General features: G+C 38.2%; 2 protein-coding genes across 3 annotated transcripts in view; one reads left to right on the plus strand and one right to left on the minus strand.

The window, feature by feature from the left end:
- LOC115565476 (inactive dipeptidyl peptidase 10) overlaps positions 1–23,549 on the minus strand; it is a 181,940-nt gene that overhangs the window by 108,620 nt on the left and 49,771 nt on the right. The window contains exon 1 of one of the 2 annotated variants that reach the window (XM_089264045.1): positions 16,989–17,314. The exons of the other annotated variant lie outside the window; for it this stretch is intronic. Coding sequence (XP_089120171.1) covers positions 16,989–17,099 — 111 coding nt within the window. The 5' untranslated portion in view covers positions 17,100–17,314. Of the gene's footprint in view, positions 1–16,988; positions 17,315–23,549 lie in introns of those variants that run through there. 2 annotated transcript variants of the gene reach the window in all.
- Positions 1,530–3,085, plus strand: LOC149090622 (uncharacterized). Its single transcript, XM_089264923.1, has one exon. It carries the CDS (start codon positions 1,574–1,576, stop codon positions 2,993–2,995), a length of 1,422 nt encoding a protein of 473 aa, XP_089121049.1. The 5' UTR covers positions 1,530–1,573; the 3' UTR covers positions 2,996–3,085.

The raw sequence follows: 23,549 nt of genomic DNA on the forward strand, positions 1-23,549 counted from the left end.
AGGCTGAGAGATGATTCTTAGGTCGCCCTGCTTGACTCTTATTCTTGTTATGGGTCTCATTAGTTGTTTAAATATAGATAAGTATGTATATAGAATATAGAGTCTCAAGGTTTTCTAATGTTCATAGATATTGACATATTGGATAGAGCAAACTCAACTGGACAAGCAGATGCTGGAGCAGAAATATTAGAATTAGTTGCATGTTGATAGAGTTCTAAATTATATTAAAAAAATATATATATGGATCTTATGGCTGCATCAGATCAACCTGAACTGAAAATGAACAAATCTTATACATCTAGGCAGACGAAGTCTAAACAACTTTTGATATTTACATTACATGTATATAATAATTATATTATATACTAATTATTATGTTGATCATTATAGTATATATATTAAATAATAGCTATCCGATATTTGGAACGGCAGGGGGATCAGATTTTTGTTTTAAATTCACACAGAAATTCACATTATCGAGAATTATTGAAAACGAATTTTTTTTTTTTTTTAAGGGGAAAGAATTTTTTTTCGATTTATCGCGACTTTTGATTTAGCGGGGTACAAATTATCGAAACTCGACTGCATATTGATCATTATATTATATATATTATATACTAGATATTATATAGAGTGTCATATATTTAGCTGGTAAATTCCCTAGCCAACCATTTCATTCATCCATTAACTCTTCAAAGGTCATGAAAATCATCTCTGTATCAATCACACATTTAGATTCGAACTAAGCTCAAATAAAACAGTAAGAAATAAATATATATAAAAATAAGATTAATAAATACAATAATATATAAAATAACAATTAAGCTAGAAAATTCCATCTTGAGGTGAATTAAATTTTTGCTTATCGTTAATGCACTGAGGACTCATAAATATTCTTCGAGGATCAAGTCTCGAGTGTCCAAGGAACTGCAAATATTCAATTGCAGCCTGCGATGCGTGTGAGCTCGAGGCAGAGCCCAACAAGAGCAAGAAGCAGGGAGCAAGCAGCAGGGAGCAGGGAGTATAAGCCATGACATTTTATGTACTGCAGCATGCCTGCGCCTCGTGTGGCATTTCATGTTATTGGAAATTCCAGGCGGGCAGCGCACGCAACTTGACAGGCCAGCTCCCAGATTAGCAAGGCGAAAACTTGTAAACTTATAAAAAAATGTATATATTTATATATATAAATATAGTACATAGACATGGCATAGATTATAGCAGGCAAATAACTTCAGGCACCCTTTGGCTCAATATAATATTCATGTATACCTCCAGCCACACCCTGGTAGCCCAATATACCCCATTCAGCTATGTGTCCAGCCGGCATTGAGAGTCGTCCATGGCCAAAGCCAGATGCTGGCCATTTTCAATCAGTAAATCTGATCAATTCTGGTTACCCTTAGGTAAAATATTTGTCGTTCGGCTACTGTCAGTTGTTTATGATTTCGTTTCTGTTTGCTTGGCTCTACGGAAAGCGTTCAAACAGTAGTCAGGCACCTAGGCTTCAATAGCAGTCACGCCTGAGAGTTGTGTGTGTTACGGAGCAGCAGAAAGCAATTTTTGTTTAAAAATGAAAATGCGCTTGTTGACTAGTTTTTGGAGCATTTTCTGCTGCCTGGCACTAGGCGTGGCCCTGGGCGAGAACGAGGATGAGTCGCTGCCGCTGCCGCAACCACAGCTGATGGGCTTCCGTGGCCCGAGTCGCATGTGCAGCTCTTACGGTGCGTTGACAGCTGGAGGAGTTGGCGCTAATGGTAAAGGAAATGATTTCAAAGCTGGTGGTGCCGGTGGTGCCGGTAGTGGTGCTGGTGGTGTGAGCACATGGTCTGATCCCGGTAAGCCGAAGCAGTTGGAATTGAAACTGGCATTTCAGCCGCAGAAGTCGTCGATGTTGCATACCACCGGCTTCAACGAGGCCGACCGCTTCTTGAGCCTTAGAGGCAAGTCGGCCATTTGCCCGGCCGAGAATTCCCGGGAGGTGAGCTACGAGAAGTCAGCGCCAAAGAATGTCGCCGTCTATGATGATGATTATGATAATGATTACGACGATGGGGACGATGATGGGGATGGAGATGATGCGAACTCTGTTGAGGACAACAAAGACGAAAAATTTGTAGATCACGCGTCCTGCATACTTCGCGCGATCTATAAGAGTAGCAAAAAGCTGACGAACGATTGCAAGGCGGTGGACACGGGTATAGTGGCAGCCAGGGCCGCGGCAGCCCGTCAAGTGTCGTTCATGTCGAAATTGAAGAGTCTCAAGAGCAAAAAACCGCTGACGAAGCACTACAACTATATGCTCCAAATGGGAAATCACTCGAGCGCTGACAATGGAGATTTGAAGGAATTGATATGGAACTCGGACAAGCTGGAGAGAATGTGCCAGTTGGGAAAGGCAGCTGAAGCCAGAGCCAAAGCAGCCGCAGTTGCAGAGGCCAAAGCAGCTGCAGAAGCAAAAGCAAAGGCAGCTGCAAAGGCAGCGGCAAAGGCAGCGGCAAAGGCAGCTGCAAAGGCTAAGGCAGCTGCAGAAGCCAAGGCATCTGCAAAGGACACATATGCAGGACCTGATAATGAAGAAGATGGTGGAAACATGTTTGAGGAGAAGCCAAATCGTCCGGGCTATATCGATCAGCCATTCTACAGATATCTACGCATGCCATTCGCTCTGCCATCGGCTCGGCTGATTGTGCCGCCGCTGTTTCATCTGCTGTCGCAGGGACCGACAATACCAATGGCGGAGAGCGCGTCCGTTCCGTCGGAGAGAAATCGCTACTTGCAGGCGCTCAACGAGCTGCGTCTGGCCAGGGCAGTGAAGGCAGCATCCGCTGCCTCGGCTGTGAAACGTCGAAAGGAAGAGTATAAAATGCATCTAAAGCAACATGTTGGAGACTTCAAGGAGAATCTACGTCGTCTACTCTCAAACCAGGCTGCCCTTGAGCAGCGTGTGTCGGCCCTTCTCGCTGGCATCAATCACGATGGGGTTCTAGAGTAAACTAAATTTGATATGTTTTGCAATGTTTTTTGCTGTTATTGTTGTATTCGGTTTGAAATAAGAGTTAATAAAATTATGTTGTACATCATACTGTGGAGTCCAAGTCATCTGAGCATACATACATACATAGGCAGCTTCAGGTGTGGCTGTCTTTCTTATATACTGCCCCGTTTGCTATTTAAGTAAAGAAATTTATTCAAAAAAATTGCTATAAAATGGCATTTCATTCATTATAATATCAAATCAACCGAACAAATCATGCTCACTCGCTCACTCACTATGAGCAAAAGTCTTCGTTTCTTTTCGTCTTGCCGTTGAGCGCCACGAGTTGAACTGTGACGCTCTCTCTTAGCGAACATTAGACTCAGTAAAAAAAAACTCAATGCAAGCAACCAGCACACTCACACTTACATTCAATTAGCGAATGCTATTGATATGCTCAGCTCTTGCATACCAATACATACGCAACTGACTTTCTGTTTCGTTCCACTCAACCAAACGGTCAGCGAACGTCCAGTGCGAAACAAAAGAACAACAAAACGTTTGCTCGGCCGATCACGAGAGAGCTCGTCAAAGAACCGTTGCAATCGGTTGCTCTCTGAGTGCTTTCTTAAAGTGTGAGTGAGAGGCACTTATTTGCAGACATCGTGAAGTGGTCAACAGTCAACACATGCACGCACACATATGTAACTACTGCTAGCTGTGTAGTTTACGTAACGTAATTACGTTTGAAGACGTAATGACAACTTTCGTATGTATTTGGCAAAGCCCAAGGCTTTGGTACTTGACATACATACGTTTTTGGGCAAATTTGCCGAAAAAGGGGCGTGGTATCGAAAGCCTAAAAATTACTAAGCTTTCATTACGTAAACGTTGTAAATTTGAAATCTCTAGCTCAAATGGTAATGCAGAAACAAAGTAAAATAGCTATAGAAAGTGTTGCTTCCTGCTGCTTGTTTCATTCAGCCCATTATACCTAGTTTTCCCATTTTCAATGGGTTCACGGCAAACAAATAAATAAGTTATAATCTGTTAAATAAGTTTGGCTCGTGCAACAATATCTCTTGTACGTGTATATATATATGTATGTACGTAGATATTTTCATGCCCATTCATTTGTTTGGGATAAATGTAAATGGAAATTCTCGGTCTTAGTAGGCTCGGCATGCCAGGCAGTTGACTTCATTGGGATGCCAGCTCAGACTGGAGACTGAGCTGCTCAGAGTCACATCGACAGCATGGAGCAAAATAAATATAAATATATTTTGTTAGCATTTGTGTTCTTTGCTCTGTTTGCCGGCTATCTGGCCAGGACCCTCGGTGTGTCGGAAGACGAAAAGCGCTACTTCAACTACGAGGACGACGATGGCGAACGCACTATGGCCAAGCATCGTCCGTCCGGACCGTTTGGCCAAGGCAGCCGGACTCTGAAGGGGCGAAATAAAAAGAGTCACTGGGATGATTTTTCTTCGGTTGGCGCAATTTTGGAGGATGCGGAAAAGGAGAGCGAAGAGGTTCAAATGGCTAAACTGCAGGAGCACATGGATGACGTGGGCGACGATGTCTATGTGGACGTCGATATCGATGGCAAGTATGTCGAAGGCGATGGCAATAGGTATCCGCCAGTTGAGCGCTCGCTCAGCTCATTGAACAGCGATTGGAAGATGCGCGCAATGCTCAAGAAGCCAAAGAAGCCCATAGCACGCAGGGTGCACAACAGGATCAAGGACAAGCCGAATTACGTCGACTATGACGAGCCGCCACGCGACCTATACGAGGATCGTTTCCTGTACGGCCCATGAGCTAATCAGCACTGTTATAGTTTTTGTACAAAAAAAGACGACTTCGAGCAAATAAAAATATATTTGGAGTTGGGGCTAAATATGACTCGGTATCAAGTCATATAGAAGTCCTATGGAACTGCATAGTCACTGGTCGAAACTGCATTTGTGTACATTTCTTTTAGATATACTCGTATATGTCCATGGGAGGATAAGATGTATGTAACAGCCAGAGGTAGATCCGGTAAAACTCTTTGGACCGTTGTCCATTCGAGTCCTTTGCGCTATCATTGCCTATATCCCTAAGCATTCTCACGTTCCCAAGTTGCTCTAGTTTCACCCAAACCTTTTGCTTGTCCCACAGTCTTAAGCTGAATGTCTTCCCACATTTTCAGCCAGACTCTTTATATCTGGGCACATTTTGGGAAGCTATAGCGGGCCTATGTTAGCAATAGTAAACCTCTCTTTTTCACTCGACAGCACTCGGCACTCTCTTCAGTGACATCTATAGTTGTGTACTTCTCTCTCTATCTCTTTCTATCCCTCTCGCTCTAGCTCTCTCTCATTCTATATGTCTTTCACTGTCTCTAGCCTATTCCACATCCCGTAATGCAAGCTCATTTGGATATTACGAGTTGTCCACACGAACCGACAAGATCGGGTAGCACCCGTGGACGATGGAACTTAATACCAAACACTATATTTAGGTATTTTAAAATACTATTCAGTCTGGCCACACTCATGTCTCATTTTCTTCTTATTCTCGAACAACAATTGACAATAAAAACAAAAATGTGCATATGTATTATACCCAACTGTATGTATTGTACATCTATTGTATACTATAGCTAATCTAGTTGCTCTCCCCTCTCTAAGCAGGACACATTCTACGCTCTTTACAGCTCCAGCGACAGGCAGCATGACAAGCACGTACGCTAAACATCAATGCCGTACACGGAGTACATCGACTATTTGCTGAGATTCGCTTAATGGCTTAATAGACACGATAAGCACGCACGAGACACGAGTCACGAATCACGAATCACGAGTACAGCAGTGTAGCGGATCACGCGTTTGTCCAGAGTTTTCCCACACACACACACACATTCGCTTTCGATTGTTGCATGGCATCGAGCCATTTGAAGGATTCCGTCCGGCCATCGAATGAAATCGGTTGGACGCTATTTAACCGACAGCCGCGACAAATTGGCAAACGTGAATGTTGTCAGGCGTTGCGGACAAATGGGATTGTCTTCCAGCTGCCAGCTGCATCGTGAGTGCACTGCACACATATATATATGTGTGTGTGTGTGTGAACAATAGAAAAGGATTTGCAGCGAATTGCACAGCCTTGCTATTGTCACGAAATGCGCACGAGTGTGAGTGAGCCCCCTCCCTGTGTGTGTGTGTAAGCATGTGGTTTTCGTATGTGTGTGTGTCCCGCACTCTCTCTCCCTCTCCCTCTCTCTCTGTGTGTGTGTGTGTGTGGGCGGCCATGTTTGCCAGCTTGCCGCTTGAGTTCTTTGGAAATCGCTCAAAGCCATTTTCAAATTGTTTTCGCAATCACAACAAAATCGATTTGTAAATATTCGCTATTAACTTAAGCTTTACATCACAGAAACACACACAGACGTGGCCACGCCCACTCAACACACACACCACACACACACACATGACTGAATGACATAAAGTGTTCTTATCGCTCTTTTGTCTACTCATCGGTTCTTGGCCTGGCCTGGCCTTGCCTTGCCTTGCCTTGCCTTGCCTTGCCTTGCCTGCATTTGACGAGCTCGCCTCGGCATCTTGGCCGACAATTACAGCTCAAGCTCCATAGCCGAAAAGCGCTGGCAAGGCCCCAGCACATGTCCCGACAGCATTGTCTAGCTTACGCCTGGATATTGTGATTTATATCTGCTGATAAGCGCAATTTCACAATCGATTTGTAAACCCAAATGTTTCGCCTTCTGGCTCAGCTTCCACTTCTACTTCAGACGCTTATTGTTTTTTCTTTATATATATATATATATCACTGGATTTGGATTTAATCCGCGAAAATTGTTTATTGCTGACATGTTTTTCTTGTTTTGCATATTTTTTTTTTTGTTCGTTTCAGCGAAATTCTCGCCAATGACAAAATATAATAACCGAAAGTCTCGACGTATTGATATCAAATATGGCCAGGCAAAGACAGTTGGGCGGGTTTATTTTTAAGCAATTTATTTGAATTTTAAGGGCGAGTATTGTGGAGTGAGAGAGAATCATAAGAAATATCACAAGTAAGCAAGAGATCCCTTGAACCCTGCATAGAGCTTATGTTCCAATCACGCTATTCTCTTCTCTTATGAATAGATAGCATGTATTGTCATGCGGGCTATTCACAAAATCAGAAAATTACTTACTATCGATTATTATCGATAACAAGAAAATGAGATGAGTTTTCGATTAAGAAAATGTGATAAATGTGACAAAATATGATGTTTATAGGCGGTTAAGCAGAATGACGGATTGTACTATATGGACTCAGCTCTGATCAAGAGGACTCTATGGACTCTATGAACCTTGGCACGCCTCCTTCTAGCTGTTGTATGCATTTTCAAAGAGCCATTATACCCAGATTTCCCATTTTGAAAGGTATAATGTTTTAGGGTATAAAATTAATATACTTCTTAATTCCTTGAACAGTCATCAGATATTTTTTTTTAATTGAAAATTAAATGTTTAAATTGTATAAAAATAATCATGATAATAACACAATAAAACATTACAAATAAATGTAATAAATAAAATAAATTTAAATATAGTACAATAAAATATTACAAATAAATTTAAAAAATAAAATAAATAGGTATATATATGTAAATTGCTTAAAAAGGGAATCTCCCGCTAGTCAACTACGACCCCTATGTATTGTAGCATGGCAATCAGCTTGATTGTGAATAAATTACTAAGCTCATCCATTGCCAAATCATTCACAATCAGCCGAGCCAGACGAATAGCTGGCACTCAGTTCTCCATTCTTTTCTTTTCTGTTTTCTCCGTCCATAATTATTATTTGATGACATTGAGCATATGAAGAGGGGTCACGCCCCTCTGGCCTGGATGGCTCTATTCCTATTATTATTAAAGTTGAAAATGTGCGCTATGTGCGGCTGTTTAATATCAAAAATATCTAGCATAGCTGCCGCGCAACATGACGTATACTTGATGTTGCTTAGATGTTCGGCTTTCGTTTGCCAGCCTGAGACTGCGTGGGGATGCCATCTGACTGGCTGGCTGTCCCACTGTCCCACTGTCCCACAGTCTGACTGCCTATGTGGGCAACTCGTAAACGTCTTTAAGGCTTGCCGCGTGAATTATAAGCAGAAAATATTGTGGACCTTAACTAACCTTGCGCTGCAGTTTGCACTTGAGCTGAGCTGAGCTGAGCGTGCTCTCCCCGGCTCGCTTCTGTATGTGTGTGCGGGTGTGTGTGTGTGTAGGTATTTTTGTCAGTCTTGTAGCAAGGTCGAGCCCGGGTAACTGTGCTGTGAACTTGAACTTTTGTCAGGCCAAGACTAAAGCAGCTGCTGCTGCTGCTTCTCCTGCTGCTGCTGCTGCTTCTCCTGCTGCTGCTGCTTCTCCTGCTGCTGCTGTGGCTTTAATTACGGCAGACAGCACCTGACGCTAACCTTTTGGCTCTCAGGCCCAAGAGCTGCTGCACCCACGCGCAATTAGACACAAAGCGAGATTGGAGTGTGAGCGATGTGTGTGTGTGTGTGTGTGAGTGGGAGGGAGGGGGACCGGGGGCATAACTGGGGCACAAATTCTTTACACGCTCGTCGCATAAATTGTCATGCAGAGAAATTTGTGCATACTTTGAGGCGGCTGGCACGCATAATTCTATTCCATTTTGCGCTATTTACTTAAGAGGCGTAAAACTTTGCCATGAATTATGCGACGCACAGCGACCACCACATCTCACACACACACAGATACACGCACACGCAGCATAATCATATTCATGACAATATAATGGCATCGTTAGGATAGCTCAGGCCCTGCCAATCGAGGCCAGGCGCAGGTAACCCAGCGAGCTGGATATGTCACTTTGCCGCCGGCTGTCCATTAGCCTGGAACAGCAGCACAAAGGAGACTTTTGTCTTACGACTACTGGCTGCTCGAACTTATCTGAGCTGCTGTTGCTGCTGCTGCTGCTGCTGCCTCACATTAAGCCGCATTAATCATCATAACTGAAAGAAGATTGCCGCCGCTTGCCACTGGCCCATGGAAGCAGAGCCAAAATTTTAGACTGAGCTGAAATCTTGTATATATTTTACAGATAAGCAAACATAGAGATAGTGAAGAGGCAGAGGGAGAGAAAGAGAGAGAGAGAGAAAGGGAGAGAAGAAGGAATAGAGTGAATTAAGGGAGGAGAATGTAAAACAGCTAAACAGCTGTTCGAATAAGAGAGGAAGAAAGGAAGGGATAGAGGGAGAAAAAGAAGAATGGATAGAGAAATACATATGGAGATATAGAAAGAGAAGGGGAAACTATGTGAAAAATTAATAATTAATCATATTAAAGGAAATAATTATAAAGAAAACGGGGTATGTGGAGTGGAACCAGTGATAGAGAAGGAGAGTATATGAAAGTTATATTCATATATACAAATATATTTATAAAGAAAGAGCGGAAAACAGAGAAGGAGAGAAAGAGAGAGGCAGATAGGCAGAACTAGAGAGAGAAAGAAAGAAAATGAGAACGAGCAAAATAGATAGATAGACAGAGAGAGAGAGAGAGACAGAAAGAGACAGAGATATAAACTATGTAGAATATATTGAGATATAGAAAAACAGAGAGAGTATATAGGACAGATCTTCAATTATAAATATATGTACATATATGAAGAGAGGGATAAAAGGAAGGCAGAGAGAAGATAGATAGAAATTGTATAGAGACAGAGAGAGAGAGAGAGAGAGAGAGAGAGAAAGTATATGAAATTGTCTAGGAAAACTCTATATAAATAAGGGGAGGGAGAACGAGACTGTCTATGTGAAACAGATTTTCAAAAGAGATAAAGCGAAAAAAAGAAATTTCATCGGATTAAGAAAGAGAGAGAGAGAGAGAGAGAGAGAGAGAGAGAGAGAGAGAGAGAGAGAGAGAGTATATGAAATTGTCTAGGAAAACTCTATATAAATAAGGGGAGGGAGAACGAGACTGTCTATGTGAAACAGATTTTCAAAAGAGATAAAGCGAATGTGTAAAAAGAAATTTCATCGGATTAAGAAAGAGAGAGAGAGAGAGAGAGAGAGAGAGAGAGAGAGAGAGAGAGAGAGAGAGAGTATATGAAATTGTCTAGGAAAACTCTATATAAATTCCAGATTTTAATTAGCTCGTATGGTATCAAACTAAAACTAAACTAACTAAACTAATTATTACGTTCAATGTTCGCCCTTAGAGAGCACATACATCAATTTCAATTGCTCTGCGAAGCACCTGAACTGCCAGAGCTTAGCCTATTCCATTCTAGCATATATAGAATTCGAGCTCTGATTCTCAATGAACATATGTTGCTATGCATATGTATTTGCCGATGGGGAATAGACACACTTCTGTAACAGATCTTCTCCCGTTGCAATCTCGGCTTCAGCATCCTCTCCCCATTCTAATACACACACACACACACAGATGTAGTTGCCATGGCTCAGTTGACTAATGCTAAGGCTGCTTGCTCCTGCTCCCCAGGCATTCGCTTTGATAACCAGCTGATATGAGCGAGCGGCCCAGCTAAGCGGCTTAGCTATGGTAATACCCAAATCATGGCTGAGTAGTTTCTGCAATACAATAAGCGCATTAAATATGTGGCAAAAAAAAATAAATATGTCAGTGCAGCTGTCGCTTCTCAGCTTCTGTGCTTCTCAGCCTCCGCCTTGCCTTCAATTTATAAAATAATTGAAGTTTTAGTTTCAGCTCGCTTGTTGATCAATCAATTGAACACAATTCCGATTGAAGTCTAGTACTCAAAGAGTGAGAGCACCGAGACGAACGCCAAATGCAGAGGAAATTACGTTGTTATAAATCAAAGATGAAAAAAAAACATATATATATATAGATATATACTTCACTCACACACATTCAGCCGCTCTCTCTCACTCTCTCTCCCTCTTTCACTCTCGCTCTCTGAAGCCCTAGCAAAGCTAATAGCTTGTAAATACTGCTCAAATATTAATCATACGCCGTGTGGCACACACACACACACACACACGAGGGAAGCCCAAAAAGAAAATGAAGCAAAGGAAAATGTAACAAAAAACTGAAAGTCAACAAATTATTGATGTATTCCCTATATATAAAAATATAGTATAAATTTTAATTAGCTCAACAGTTTCCACTTACCGAATGCTGCATCAATATTTAGTATATTTTTTTTTTGGGTGTACATTTAGTATTTATTATTGTATTTGTTGTTGTTGTATTTTGTTTTTGTATTTTAATAGACACAGATACACACACAAGTACATAAAGTATATATTGAATGTATATTGGATATACATATATATATATATAGATATATATTTATATTTATGATGTGTTGTTGTTGTTGTTTGTGTGTGTGTGTGTGTGTGTGTGTGTGGGGGGAATAGAAGAGAAAAAGAATAATTTATATTTTAAAATGATTGCATAATTATATATATATTTAGGTATATATATAAACAACATATGTATGAATATCCTTTATATGTGTAGGTCACTGTCTGTGTGTGTGTGTGTGTGTGTGTGTGCGTTTTAGTAAAGCAAGCAAGATGATAGCGCAGTAGATAAAATAAGAAAAGACACGAGGGATTAGGACTACAACTACATATATACACATATATAGTGATAGAAACATTTTCCACTTACCTGCGCCAAAGCAAATCTAATAAAGCACAAAGCAACTGACAGCTAGAAATGGCCAAGCCATGGCCAAAACGCCAGCAGGCATTGGCATTGGCATTGCCAACTGTTAAACGCTGACATCTATTGATTTTGACAATAAAGTAAGTAAAAGAAAAAAGCAAAACAAAACAAAAACAACAACAACAGAAAAGGGGTAAAATGCAAAACTTTATTTGATTGTTTGGCACCCGCAGCCCATACAAAAGATATGCGACTCTATATAAAAAAAAAAACATATATATACATATAGTATATATATATATATATTTATATTTATATATACATCTATTTATATGTATATATATTACGCTCTAGGGCCATTGGGAGCTGAGCTGCCTGCCATTGCCGCAATCAGCTTTAACTGCTCTGCCATATTGTTAGATATATTTTACATGCTCTCTCTCTCTCTCATCTACGTGTGTGTATGTACGAGGCCTGCGGGTGCCTGTTGCCACAACCAAATGTCACGTTTCGTTTTTATTTCAATTTGCAATGTGAGAGCGCTGAGCAAATCTGATTTTGAACTCAATCAAGCTTGACGCTCTAGGCAAACGGTTACGCCATATTGTGCAGCTTCCACACACGCACACACACACACACACACGCACACAGACACACACATGTGTGACTATGGCAACAGCAACAAAAACTTGGCCAGCATTTAATTCGATTAACGTGTACAACACTCAATGCGACAGTCACTCACTCATTCAATCACTCATTCAATCACTCATTCAATCACTCATTCAATCACTCACTCTGCTTGCTCATTCAGCATTGTCCACGCAGTCAGTTGTCTGCTTGATTCATCAATTATGCGACCGTTGTTGCATTTGTTGTATGTGGCATGTGGCATGTTGCATGTTGCATGTTGCCAGCTCTGCTTAGCGAACTTGGTAAACAGAAGAACTCTGAGCTGCGCTGCGCTGCCTGCCAATTGGCCAAAATTGCATAACCTTGACAGCGCCCATATGGGCCACGCCCTTCTGCCGCATGCAAAAGATGCAATCAGAGGCGCACGACCAACAAATCCCACCAACAGCTTGAAACAACTTTTATGCCGCTGTGTGTGGCGAGAGAGAGTGGGAGGGCTGTGGGCTGGCGCAGCTGCCGATGCGTAGGATTATAAAATTTCGATTACCTTTATGGCATGCAGTATATACTATACAGTATTATTATAAATAAATACATTCAAATAATTGTTATGCAGTTTTAAACATATTAATCTTAATTGTGTTGAACAAATTAAAATAATTAAATTGATTTAATTTAAATTTATTATTTAATTTAAATTAAAAAATTAAATAATTAAATTTTATTATATACAACATTTTTAGTGATTTAAATATTTAACAAAAAAGTCATTTTATAAAATATTAAATTTTTAAAAATTATAATAGCTTAAAAATAATATAATTATCGTTCAATTGTTATACCCTGTTCCCAAAAGGAAACAGGCATATTAGTTTATCTTCTATTGTGCTTCTTGCTCTCCATACGTCCATTTCGTTGCATTATATAAATTTATGTTTAATAAATTTGTCAATTATTGAATATGAAATATACAAATAAAAATAATGAGCAATAATAATAATAAATTTTTTTTCAAATACGTATACTAATAATTGCCTATATAATAATTCCTAAATTCGCTTAAAATAGATGTTAAACAAATTACACTGAAGCGCAAGTCCTCTTGGTTACCTTTATGGACTTCATTCTCTCACATTCTGCTCTTGTGGCATTTCGATATAAAAATGCTTTTCAACTTTGGACTATGCTGAGGGAGTAGACAAATACATGAATTCTTTGAAAGTTTCCTATGGTTGCCCATATTTCAGCAGGTCATGTGACTGCCGTTGGCTGCTGCATTTAGTTATTTGTCAGACAGAGAGAGAGAGAGAGAGAGAGAGAGAGGGGTAGGAATTCCGGAACAAGTAGAAATACAAATCTGAATAGCATATTAAATTCCAGCTGCGATTGCTTTGTTGCAACTATTTTCAGATTGAAACTAAGAGATTTGTGATTGACTGACTGATTGATTGACTGACTAATGTACAACATACATTCAAGAAAATATAGAGAATAAAGAAATGTAAAATCTACAATTTATATTTATAAATAAATATTAAATTTGTGAGCTACGAAATCGTTGGGAGAGTCAAAGGTAAGACTAAGGCTTAACCAAAGGTATTCATGCAATACGAGTCGAAGGCAAGGCATTCCAGCATATACTTACATATGTATGTATGTATGTGTGCGTGTCTGGCATGGGATCCCAGCTGATGAGTGTGTGCAGATTCGAATCCAAGTGAGTTTAGACAAGAGAAGCAAAAGCAAAGAAAAAACGATGGGAAAACACGACGAAGAAGAAGTAGAAGAAGAAGATTTTGTGTCGACTATGCATGGAAATGCAGCTGCTACACTTCCCACTGCCCACTCCCCAGTCCCCAGCCCCGCCTTCATAACCATCCACACTTCGTATGGCAGTTGAGCTGAAAGGCTGCAGCGGCAGCTGCCTTGCCCAAAAAAATTCTATTTTCATTTTTATGGTTTACATAATCAGATGGCTGCACTTGCCACTTGCCACTTGCCACTTGCCGCATGCCGCATGCCGCATGCCGCATGCCGCATGCCGCATGCCGCATGCCACTTGGCACTTTAATGAGCTTGTTTCACAATGCTCCACCCAAAGCAGCCTTTGGCAGCCTTTGACGTCATTGCAAGTGTCCTTGAAAGCGGCTATAAAAATAAATAATTTCCAACAGGAAAAGGGGCAAGAAATTATATTTGAAATTAAAATTAATAAAAATAAAATTTGAATGACCCTAAAATACGTTCTTTATTCTGTTTTGTTTTTTTTTTTTTTTTTTTTGTTTTGTTTTTGTTTTTGTTTCTTCTCTGTTCTTATCTTAATTGGTTCGTTCACCTGAGCGACTCAAATTGAATTGGGGCTGCCCGTTATTGGAAGGCACTTACCTGCACACGTGCCACCGCCCGCCCGGCTGCTGCAATTTAGTGTACGGCCATTGATGGCAATTGCTGGCAGTTACAGCCAGCTCGAGCTGGCAACGTTAAGCCCAACTACATATATGCAGCATAATAAATAGCTAAAGTTGCCTTGCTTGCTTCCAATTAACACGGAGGCGTGGCTGGAGCTTAAGAACATTATGCAATCAGTATATACATATATACATGCATACATATATGCATATACATATGTGCATAATGAGATGGGTCTACAAACAGAAGAGACTCCAAACCTAAAAGTGACTGACTCAGAGATACCCAACAACCAATTGCTATAAATACAGCAAAATAAAACTAATAATAATATGTTCAAAGAAATTTTGTTAAATATGAGAGACAAGCTTGTATAACTCTCAAATAAAATAGAATAAAAAATATATTATGAATATACAGTGAGTAACATTAATATTTGTTTTTGTTATTTTTCAACTTTTAGTTATGTTAAATATACTAAATTGGCATATACCTCATCAAAAAGGTTCTGTATCAATCTATAATTTATTATTTACACATTTTTAAATTTTAAATAATATTATAAGTCTTAAAGGTGTTTGAAGTTGGAAAAAAAACGGATATTAATGTTACTCATTGTTTATATATTTAAAAAAAAAAAAAAATACAAAAAATATTTTTTTAAACATTTTTAATAGGTTATCCGAAATAAGGAGTTGGGAAAAAAAACGAATATTAATGTTACTCATTGTCTATATAATAAAAAAAAAATACAAAAAATATATTTTTAGCAGTTGGGAAAAAAAAAACAATATTAATGTTACTCATTGTTTATATATTTAAAAAAATTCAAAAAATATTTTTTTAAACATTTTTATTAGGTTATCCGAAACAAGCAGTTGAGAAAAAAATGAATATTAATGCTACTCATTGTTTATATATTTAAAAAAAAAATACAACAAATATTTTTTTAAATATTTTAATTCGGTTATCCGAAATAAGCAGCTGGGACTAGTATTCGAATGCTTCGCTTATACTTTATACGTGGTTTTGATATCTTATAAACTCGACAGATCTAAGCTCTCATCAACCTAAACTTTAAGCAAATAGCTAAAATTTGTTTAATATATGAAACTGAACTACATAAAGTAGTCGGTAATCATTGATCCATATATGGCATCTTCATATAGCATACCTTCTCTTGCATATGTGAATGCCCTATAAAAGGCGTAAACACATGCCCTGCAAGATATATTTTCTTATTTTTGTAGCTCTCTATTTCGAATATATTCATCATAATTAAAGCTTTTATCAAGACTAAAATTGGCATCATGAATGCAGCTGTGCAGGCCCAAGACCATGCATTATGATTCGAATGCAGCAGAAATAGAAAACCGAAAACATTTCACGCTCAAAGCCGAAACAAAAAAAAAAAATGAATAAATATAAAGAAAATAAACCACATTCAAATTTTCTTAATTGTTGCGAACGTAACGCAACTAAATTGAATTACAATGATTGATTACAATTTATGCCAAGAATATGCACACATATATATATATATATATATATGTGTGTGTGTATAGATATACCTCAGATGCAGTAGTAGGCGTGGCTGGCTGGCATTGGAAGCAATGACTACGATACTTACGCAAAAGGCAATTTGATAAATATGTATATATATAAATATATAGATATATATATGTATATATAGAATATAAAAGAGATAGTAGCTGGATCATGGCATACGATATGCTCGGCATAGCATCGAAGCGAGTAATTGCAACTAGTAAATACTTTCAGTTAAGACTAGAATTTAAGAAGCTAAGAGTTAAATTCGATAGAAAATTGGAAAATGGAAAATGTAGATGGCATATGGAAAATGGAAATTGCTGCAGCTAGTGTAGTAGTACAAAGTAGCAGTAGTATTTGCCATAGAAAAATACCAGAGTTAAATGTGTGAAATGGGGATGACAATATGAAGCAGTCGAACGAGTTGGAAATGCGAAAGCCAAGTCAAATATTTGATTAGCTAAAGAGAAAGTTGTGCGCGCACTTTTCTATTGAAACAAACAAAAATATATATATATGTATACATACGTATATAAAGATATATGTATATATATATGATTATGATCTAGATGTCACGCATTTTGCTACTTAGTTAAGTTTAGTTGTGAAATATTCAAGTATTTGCATTGCTTTCAGTAAGCTGTTTGTGTGTTTGTTTTGTTTTTTTTGTTGCTTTCTCTTTTCTTTCGAATTGCATTGTTGTTGTCGCTGTTGATTGTCTGTTGTTTTGTTGTTGTACTCACCCCAATGCGGCCCAGCAGCAGGGCATCCATTTCGCCGCCATTTTGTGCCACCGGCACTGTGGTTATCACGGATATGGTCGGCTCCTGTTGGACACTCAAGTCGACCGACATGTTCTTTTATATATATTATATAATATATATAAATATATCTCTCTATATATAAATAATTCGTTGTTGTTATTGTTGTTGTGAAACACGTTTGTTGTTGTTGTTTTTTATTTATTATTGTACTCGTTTAGCAATAGTTATTCATTATTTATTGTTTATTGTTTTATTGTTTATTTTGCATTATTTTTACTATTATCATTACTATATTTATTGTTGCATTTGACTTTTGTACTGCAAAAACTGAAAAACACGTTCGAAACGCAATCGCCTTTAATTGACTTACTCTATAAATAGTCGTTCCTAGGGGTTGTATCGATCGAGTCAACGACTCACCTCACCCTGGACTCGATGCCGCATGCAAAAACGGTTTGAAATCGTGTTGCATGCGCCAGAGATGTCAACTAACTCAACTATCGAATACCCTTCAAAAATGTGCTCGTATCCAAATGTAAATGTCCCTATTACGAAAGTTAAACACAAATTTAACATTTACAAATGTAAAATCTATAAAAATTTATTCTTTAGCCGATGCAGCGCTCACGAAGTGTGATAAAAAAAACTTTGAAGTTTTCCCTTATTGAAAACATTTCCATTTGTATAAACTCTTTTTTAAACTGGGCAAAAACATTTGTGTGGTATTACAAATTATTATTATTAAATTTTTTTTAATTAAGAGAAATATAATAAATATAAAAATAAATATTATAAATGGAAAAAAAATTAAATATATATCTACATAATTATAACATAAAAAAATAAATATATTAAAAATATTTTTAGGCAATTTAATACAATAATTGTAAAAATATAATAATTTTTTTAAAAAATTTAAAAATACCAAAAAATACTTACAAATAAAACATATATAAACATGAATATTATAAATTTAAAAAAATAAATGCACATAATTGTAAGACAAAATAAAACAAAAGACATATCAAAAATATTTTAAGGCAACTTAATACAATAATCATTAAGAAATAATAATTTTTTTGACCAATTTTAAATTTAGCACAAAATATTTAAAAATAAATTTTGTTAAAATAAATTAAAAAAATTTGTATTTTTATTTCTTAATTTTGATATTATAATAATTAATAATTTACTTTAAAAGAATTTTAATAATTAAAAAACTATATTATAATTTTAAATTATTTTTACAACATTAAAACAGTCAAAACATTTTTTTTTTTTTTAATATATTAAAGCTAATAATTCAAAAATATTTCACAACATATTTTAAAAATACTAAAAAACGGGTAATAAAATAATACAATTTTTTTAAAATATATAAACAAATGAATAGCTATGAGCACATCGAATAATTCTATGTCTTCTTGTTAATCCCAATCTTAGAGAGCCTTGGCATTAGTTTCTAGCATATGCCTTAAATGCAAAACAGTCTGGAACTCTATTCAGTGCGCTCACGTAGCGCCAAGCCAGTATTAAGTGGCTTTAATGTGCGCTCGAATAACTGTGAATGAGCATCAAATGTCGCTGTCAATTCGCATAGGACTGGCGCTAATTAAAGTTTTGGCATTGGCCAAAGTTATGCGGGGCACATCCATATTGCCCTCGGAGGGCATTTGGCACCCACGTCTGTCAATAAACACCGGAAGACATATGACAACAGTCAACGGCAGTGGCAACAACAACAACAACAACAACAACAACGTGAACGGCGAGCGAGGGTTGAGTACTTCGTCTTGCTGTTGCTGCTGCTGTTGTTGTTGCTGTTGCTGTTGCCATTCGTGCTGCGAGGTGTGGCTATGCGGTTGCCGTTGCCATTGCTGACGTATTGAAATTTTCATTTCCTAAGAAGCGAAAAAAAAAATGAGAAAAAAGAAAAAAATGTTGTTCGTTGCAGAGGACCAACAGCGCCATGGCTTGCCATGCCACACGCGTCGTATGCGCAATTTGTAAGCGTTGAAATTGGTATTAACGGAATTACACGCGCTTTACGAGCAGCGAGAGCATGGGACACAGCGACTGCCGCTGCTGCTGCTGCTTCTGCTGCTTCCTCTTCTTCTGGCCAGGTGACAACGCGAGAGAAAAACGAAATTGTCTTCACACACACACACATACATACATACATACATATATATATATATACTTATACTGCATATACGCCACATGAGGTTTGCTGATGCCCGCCAAGTTGTCAGCGTTATAAAGAGTATAAAATGTTATTACCATATACATTTATGGGTTCTGTCATTCAAATTGGAGCCGTGCACTGCAGCTTCCATATAATAACAGATGAACGGGGCAAATTACTTTCCGAAACAATGCAGCGGAGTAATTTCAACTTGCTTTAATTCATCGAAGTTAGTGTGCAAACTTTAATGGGATTTTTGTTTATCTCTCATTTGTTTTCTAGAAATACTATGAGAAGGGACTGACTATAGGATATCCAGTTCCTAACAGTCTTACCTTCTAGCAAACCCTATGTATTCCAGCCAAGATAGAACTTTATCTATCTCATAGTTAAAGTTCGCTCTCATTCATAAAGTCACATCAAAATGATCCTTATCGATTTGAATCGATATCGAATCGTTATGTTATCGATTACAGCAAGGATTTTGAATCAAGCTGTCGACCAGGTCTTCTTCTGTTACAGACTCCACAAAGGAAGCCCATCATACCCCATCATACTCGCCGCGTACAGGGTAATAAAAGCATGGATTGTATAAAAATAAACATTCCAGTTGAATGCAATGCATAATTGGATGTTATTAAATTGATTCGATTATGCAAATTATAATATTTTAATTAAAGTTTCTCATCAAACAAATTTGGATTTATTATAATCAATTTTTAAGGGCCTGAGGTCTACAGCTTTGCATAACAAACTTTCAATGTCATTCAATGTGTAAGTAAACAAATCACTATTGAAAATATATTATAGTTCATTTATTATTGAAGCACTTGAAATGTAGAAATACAGTTTATATATGTATGTATGTATATACATATATATATTTAATCTGATAGTTGGCAAGACTCTTAGTCTTTAGTCTTTAGTCTTTAGTCTTTAGTCTTTAGTCTTTAGTCTTTAGTCTTTAGTCTTTAGTCTTTAGTCTTTAGTCTTTAGTCTTTAGTCTTTAGTCTTTAGTCTTTAGTCTTTAGTCTTTAGTCTTTAGTCTTTAGTCTTTAGTCTTAGTCTTTAGTCTTTAGTCTTTAGTCTTTAGTCTTTAGTCTTTAGTCTTTAGTCTTTAGTCTTTAGTCTTTAGTCTTTAGTCTTTAGTCTTTAGTCTTTAGTCTTTAGTCTTTAGTCTTTAGTCTTTAGTCTTTAGTCTTTAGTCTTAGTCTTTAGTCTTTAGTCTTTAGTCTTTAGTCTTTAGTCTTTAGTCTTTAGTCTTTAGTCTTTAGTCTTTAGTCTTTAGTCTTAGTCTTTAGTCTTTAGTCTTTAGTCTTTAGTCTTTAGTCTTTAGTCTTTAGTCTTTAGTCTTTAGTCTTTAGTCTTTAGTCTTTAGTCTTTAGTCTTTAGTCTTTAGTCTTTAGTCTTTAGTCTTTAGTCTTTAGTCTTTAGTCTTTAGTCTTTAGTCTTTAGTCTTTAGTCTTTAGTCTTTAGTCTTTAGTCTTTAGTCTTTAGTCTTAGTCTTTAGTCTTTAGTCTTTAGTCTTTAGTCTTTAGTCTTTAGTCTTTAGTCTTTAGTCTTTAGTCTTTAGTCTTTAGTCTTTAGTCTTTAGTCTTTAGTCTTTAGACCTCTACTGAGTGCAGTGCATTAGGAATATTTATGATGCCTTTCCCTAATGGCCCCTAACGATTGGTAATCAAATTTTAACAGTCTCTTTTCCGGCGACACTAACTCAATTGCTCCTGAGACCAGATACGCCCCGTTCGTAAAAAGTTGTTATATGTATGTATGTGTGTGTGTGTGTGTGTGAGTATGTATGTATGGGCGAGGTGTTGTCGCTGCTGCTGTCAGATGATTGACATAATTGCCGAGCGAATTGTCCAGTAAATTGAAATTGAAATTGAGTGATGGCGGTCAAGTGCGCGACAGCCTCGCACTTAGCGTGGCCCCACTGTGCCGCTGCCATTAAAGCCGCCGGCACTTGGGGGAGCTAAGGCTGAGGCGCTGCTGCCTGTGGGGCATCGACGCCTAATGCAAGGCGACACATGTCAGCTGCCTGCACATATAGATAGGACATACCTACATACATACACACACACATACATGCATATATATACAGCTATATAGTATGCATGTATGTATAGGGAATATCTGGGTTAGCAGCTTGCGCCGACACTCGACGCCCACTTTAAAGGCGTGCTAATTTGTGTTTAATTTGCATTTTAATACGCAATATTCATAACGTATAACGGCTCGCTATGTGTATAGGGTGTATATGCATATGTGTGTGTGTGTGTGTATATTGTGCATAATATTCGTTGCAGCATAAAAATATGCAAATCACAGAACACTCAAACGCCAACAGTGCGTTCCATAATTATGCGCCCTCTCGCGTGTGTGTGTGTGTGTGTGTGTGTCTGTGTGTGTGTGTGCGGCTTGGCCTTCGTTGTTTTACACATGTTGCGACCTTTTTCTCCATTTCCATTGCCCACTTCCACTTTCATTTCCATTGCAACTCCAGATTCTCGCTTGCCTGCCATTTACAGCATTTTCATTTGATACCCTGTGATATCATTTGATACGCGGCCATGGGCATATTGTGTGGTATATACATATATATATATTTTTTACATTTTCAAATGTTTCCTACTGATTGCATGACAAAAATAATTATTGGACTATATATTTTATATGTATTTTTTATATTCAAGATATAAATAAAAATGACTTACATAAAGAAAAAAAAAATATTAACAATTAAAAAAAAAAAAGAAATAAATTATAAAATTAAATTAAAATGTGGCTTCATTTTCAATGTTGATTTTCAATCATTTTTTTAATTTTATTTTTCAAAATATAATGCTTAAGGGCATTAAAAAAATACTTCATATAAAACAAATTTGTATATTAAAAAAAAAAAAAAATTAAGTTAAATTAATAAAAAATAATAAAACTATATGTTTTCTTGATGTTTTCAATATATATATTGCATGCATTTCTCATATCAGCGAAGTTTATTGGCCTGCAGGGTATCTCAAAGTCGTTTACCTTAAATTATTATCGAATATCTCTCCAATTTGTGTATAATCCATTCGCATGGCCCAAGTCAGATATCACAAGTCAATCATAAAGACTCTATATGCTGTTGGCATAGGGTATTTATGAGTCGCCATTGTGGCTTTCAGACCGTTAACTGGTTTTCTCGACTATTTTGTTTTTTTTTATGCCAAGCTGACGGGCAAAAAGTTTTGTGGCATGCTAAAATGGCAGCCAAATGGCTGTGGCCAGACTCAGTTTGAGAGCGGCACAGAAATTATGCATGAGCGCCTCAATGCCCAGCCAAATGCTGCGACATACCCGCTCGCCCGCACGCCCAAAAAAAAAGCCAACTCGGCTTAAACAACCATCGAAGCACCTTTCCTTGACATGCTCCACGCGGCTCCGTCGTCCAGCTGGCAGTTGCCACATCAAAACGAAACCGAAATGCAAATAATTGACATGGACTTGAGGCCCATGGAGAGAGTGAGAGAGGGAGAGGGGGAGTGGGGGAGTGGAAGAGAGGGAGAGAGCAGCTGAGACCATTAGGTATCAGAGCAACCGCAGCTGTAACATGTATACAGTTAGATGTAACATTGTTGCCAGCCCTGCCCTGCCCAGCCCTGCCCAGCCCTGCCCAGCCCTGCCCTGCCCAGCCCTGCCCTGCCCTGCCCTGCCCTGCCCTGCCCTTTAGTGCCCGCCGGCTTTGTCGCCAAAAATGGGCGCACATCATTTGCGCTACGCGCGATTTGCCTCTTGCAGCATATTTGTGAAGCGGCGAGAAGCCATGCTTCGTTAGTTGCTAAACACGCCCTGCCCCTAGCGATGCTGAAGCGCCCCCTTGGCGTGCACAAAGCCGAGCTCACCGCAAGGCCAAATGGACACGCCCACATTGAGAAGCGCTGCTAAAGCAAAATTTTCCACTTTGTTTTTTTCTAATTAAATTGCAATAACCAACAAGCAGAGTGAGAGAGAGAGAGATAGAGTGGGGGGGGTGGGGGGAGCAGGGCTAGGGGAGTGAGCTTTCGCTAGAGAAGCACTTTAACTGCCAAAGTTGTCAGAAAGAAAATAAAGAAAATTTTGTGTGGCCCCGTCGCGCGTCGCGTCGCTTCTTTGGCCGCAGCTCATAATTACGAGCACTTTTCCAATTTTTGGGCATATTCATGTGCGCACACACACACACACACACACACACACACACACGCACCAGGGGTGCGCATGGGCGTGGCTATGCAATAATTGAAATTTGATATTGTTGTAACTTTTGTTGTTGTTGCGCGCTTTGCAAGTTAACAACTTTTTTTTTTTATTGAGGCAAATTTTCAAAAGTATTCGAG

This window comes from Drosophila navojoa, chromosome X (genome assembly GCF_054131105.1).
Source record: "Drosophila navojoa isolate 15081-1374.11 chromosome X, UAZ_NAV_1.0, whole genome shotgun sequence".
NCBI lineage: Eukaryota > Metazoa > Arthropoda > Insecta > Diptera > Drosophilidae > Drosophila > Drosophila navojoa.